This window comes from Sparus aurata, chromosome 2, assembly GCF_900880675.1.
Source record: "Sparus aurata chromosome 2, fSpaAur1.1, whole genome shotgun sequence".
Classification (NCBI taxonomy): Eukaryota; Metazoa; Chordata; class Actinopteri; order Spariformes; family Sparidae; genus Sparus; species Sparus aurata.
The window spans coordinates 2,949,614-2,953,160 of NC_044188.1; the positions used below are offsets into that span (position 1 = coordinate 2,949,614).

At 38.3% G+C, this 3,547-nt stretch overlaps 1 protein-coding gene across 2 annotated transcripts in view; it reads right to left on the reverse strand.

Moving 5' to 3' along the window:
* Positions 1–757, reverse strand: part of LOC115567385 (cullin-5-like) — a 16,256-nt gene extending 15,499 nt beyond the window's left edge. Inside the window, exon 1 of one of the 2 annotated variants that reach the window (XM_030393884.1) lies at positions 734–757. In XM_030393884.1, the coding sequence (XP_030249744.1) occupies positions 734–757 (24 nt within the window). The other variant, XM_030393894.1, reaches the window with a different exon arrangement.
* Between the last annotated feature and the right edge of the window lie 2,790 nt (positions 758–3,547).

The window sequence follows — 3,547 nt, forward strand, 5'->3', positions numbered from 1 at the left end:
GGCCGCCTGTCAAAGCTACTTCACCTGCTAGCATAAAATGCTATCTAACTGAATGCTAGTTATCTTACCGGCTAACTGTGTTTAACCGTCCTGAGCCGTCCGGACCGCAGAGCCTTTCTCTGTTTCGCTGCTCGGACAGATGACACCTGACTCGGTATGTTCGTCAGGTTCATCTGGAGGAGATTGATTTACCGTCTGGGTTCGCTAGCCAAAACACGGGAGCTAGTACATTAGCAGCAATTAGCTAGGAGACATAACTTTACAGTCGCGGTAAGGACGAGGAGCGGATCATGTGTCGAAGTTTGTTTACCCTCCGGACCGACCCCGTGCTCTGGATCCAGGCTACAGTTCAAGGGGTTAATACGGGTTTTGTTATGATCTGCTTCATGGTCGCAGAGACGCCCGATTGTGGTACCAGCTCAGGTTCGGTTTCGGCTAAGAACCACAGAGGACGACGTGTTGAGGTTCGGTTTAGGACTGGTTCTGTTCGTGGCGGGGGGGCTACATCGTCGGGGAACAGACTCCGACACAACACCGGACTTCAACAACGACAACGGTGACAACTGTGACTTCAGGCGCTCCTAATGGTGCATTTATTGAATTTACTTACAATATTATTGCGTAAACACGTTTCCGCTCATAGTGCAAATATAAAGCCGCATTACATTTGAAAATGGAGGGCTTAAATCTGCTAACAAATCTCGGAAATTTGATATATTCGAGTGCTTCTTACCTTTAACAAATTAGACGTCGCCATGTTTCTTCAACTTATCACCTCGCAGAATCTCGCGAGATGTGCGCCAGCTGGCTCATGATGAGGTCATCATGCACACTGAAAATCTCTGTGGCTAAAAACCATCATTTAAATAATATAAAATAATAAACTGTGTCAATAGAGCATTTATTTATTTATTCTATTCTATGTGTATAAAATAAGGTATAATCATCATACTGTATATTATATATATTATAGTATATTACATAGGCTAAATATGTATTTATTGTATTCATGATAAGGATAGTATCAGTTATTAATTTATGTTTTAGTATAACAAATATTAAAGATTAAAAATATATTTTCAGGGAGTTCAGTTCAAGGAATTTAATGGGAGTATATCTTTAGATTAGAACATTAAGAAAGCTTCTTAATTATCATTCAGTGACTTATGGAAAAGAGATAGGCTTAAATAAAATCGTACTTCATTTTCATTTTCTTCATGCTTGTCATTGTCTTTAAATACATATTTTTTCTATCGTCCACTAATTTATTTATTTACTTTTTGTTATTTTTTTTTTAACTGTGTTTTCTTGTCTGTCGTTTCTTGTTCTGAACATATTTGAAAAAAACATTTCAATCAATCAAACGAAAGTACAAGGTGGTTTATTCATAATATGATAAAATCAGCATATGCTGAAATGTATATTTCTCGATAACAACTTCAGATAGGACCTTTATTAATTCTTATTTTCTATACAGTACACTTAGATACTCTCTATACCAGTAGCGCTCTAATAAATCACTACCTTAACAGGGAATTTCATGAAAATGTTTCATATTTTTAATTAAAAGAAGCCCATGTGACCTTATTTAAAAAAACAAATCCTTGTATAATGGTGAACGGAGAGACAAATAATTTTTCGATCCTGTTTGAATTGTGTCATGAATCACACATATGATGTTTGTTGATAAGTTTCCAAGAGTTTGTCTTAATTTAAGTAAAATATTATCTAGTTTTGTGTGAAACTGCTCAGTGAACTACACACCTCACCATTAATTTACACCATTATACTAATTAAAAACAAAGATGGGGAACATTAATATTTGAGTTTTTGCCTCGATGAATGAAAGAATGTTTGTGAGTTTGCTTAATTTCCAAAGAGAAAACCTCCTGCTCGTATTAAAACACCAAAACATTTATTGCCAAAATGTTGGATTGTGAGTGACAGGAGATTCTGAATGTATTTGATGTTTGTTCTCCTCCAGACATTAAGTTTGTAATTTAACACAGGAGCTTCTGATGGTCGTTGGTGCTCTTGTGTTTGAGAGTGTGAGTCTGTTTGCGAGCAGCACTACATTTCCTACTGATCTGATAGAAAACATTTGACAACACCAGGCTTGTAAAATAAGTTTGACTCATTTAATGCTTCACAGACGGACAGAAACCAAAGCAGTCTATGTTGTTGAGGATGTTCAGGAGTCTCACAGTCTGAGGACAGAAGCTACGTCAGCGGTTCCTTCTGGTTCTGTTAGTCTTTTCAGTATTCTTTAAACTCTGAGCAGACACCTCACCTCTCCTCTGTCACTGATGCTCTGTGGATGGATGGATCACCCGCTGCAGAGCCTTCCTGTCCTGGGCCGAGCAGCAACCAGACAACATGTCAGTCCACAAAACTTGATTACAGGAAATCAGGATTCAGTTCAGGAAACCGTCGTCCAGCTCGTCCTCAGCAGCGTGTTCCTCAGCCCACACTTTCAGCTCCTGGCTGCTCTCGTTCTGGAGAAACAAACAGTGACCATCAGCACTCTGCAGATATATCAGCCATGTTTGATCCCCCTGGTAAAGTACAGGTGAAAGATACTCACACTTTCCTTCAGGCTCCTGTGGCGGCTCGTCTCCATTGTTTGGCTCGTCTTGTTCATTCGTCCTTTCAACCGTCCGTCACCTGCAAGATGAGAAAGAAGAGCAATGGTAGTTTCACGTCTCTTTGTGCAGGTTTTGTGGGGATTTTGTGCAAGTTTTCAGTGAGTTTGTGGAATTTTTTTTCTGAATTTGTGAAGGTTTTTGTGTGTATTTGTGGAGGTTTGTAGAATTTCTGTGTCATTGTAGAGATTTTGAGTCTCTTTGTGGAGGTTTTGTGTGTCATTATGAAGGTTTTTAGTCTTTTTTGGGAGATTTTGAGTGTATTTGTGGAAGATTTTGAGTGTGTTTGTGGAAGTTTTGTGTGTTTTGTGTGTATTTATGGTTATTTTGTGTGTGTTTGTGTGTTTTGTGTGTATTTATGGTTATTTTGTGTGTCATTAAGAAGGTTTTTAGTCTTTTTGGGAGATTTTGAGTGTATTTGTGGAAGCTTTGAGTGTGTTTGTGGATTTTTTTTGTGTTTTCGTGTGTATTTATGGTTATTTTGTGTATCATTAAGAAGGTTTTAGTCTTTTTGGGAGATTTTGAGCGTATTTGTGGAAGTTTTTGTGTGTTTTGTGGAAGTTTTGTGTGTTTTTGTCTGTATTTATGGAAGTTTTGTGTGTCATTATGAAGACTCAGTTTTTTGGGTAGATTTTGAGTGTTTTTGTGGAAGTTTTGTGTATTTTGTGGAGGTTTTGAGTATCTGTAAAAAGCATTTCACATGTGTATACACTGAGAGCCACATCATTAGAACCAGTGACAGGTGAAATAAATAACATTCATCATTGTGTTCCAATGCCATGTTCGGCTGTGAAACCATGAGTCCTAGCATTCATGTGGATGTCTCTTTGACAAACACCAGTCACCCTAACACAGCTGCAGATCGAGTACACCCCCTCATGGCAGCAGCACTCCTTGATGGCAGT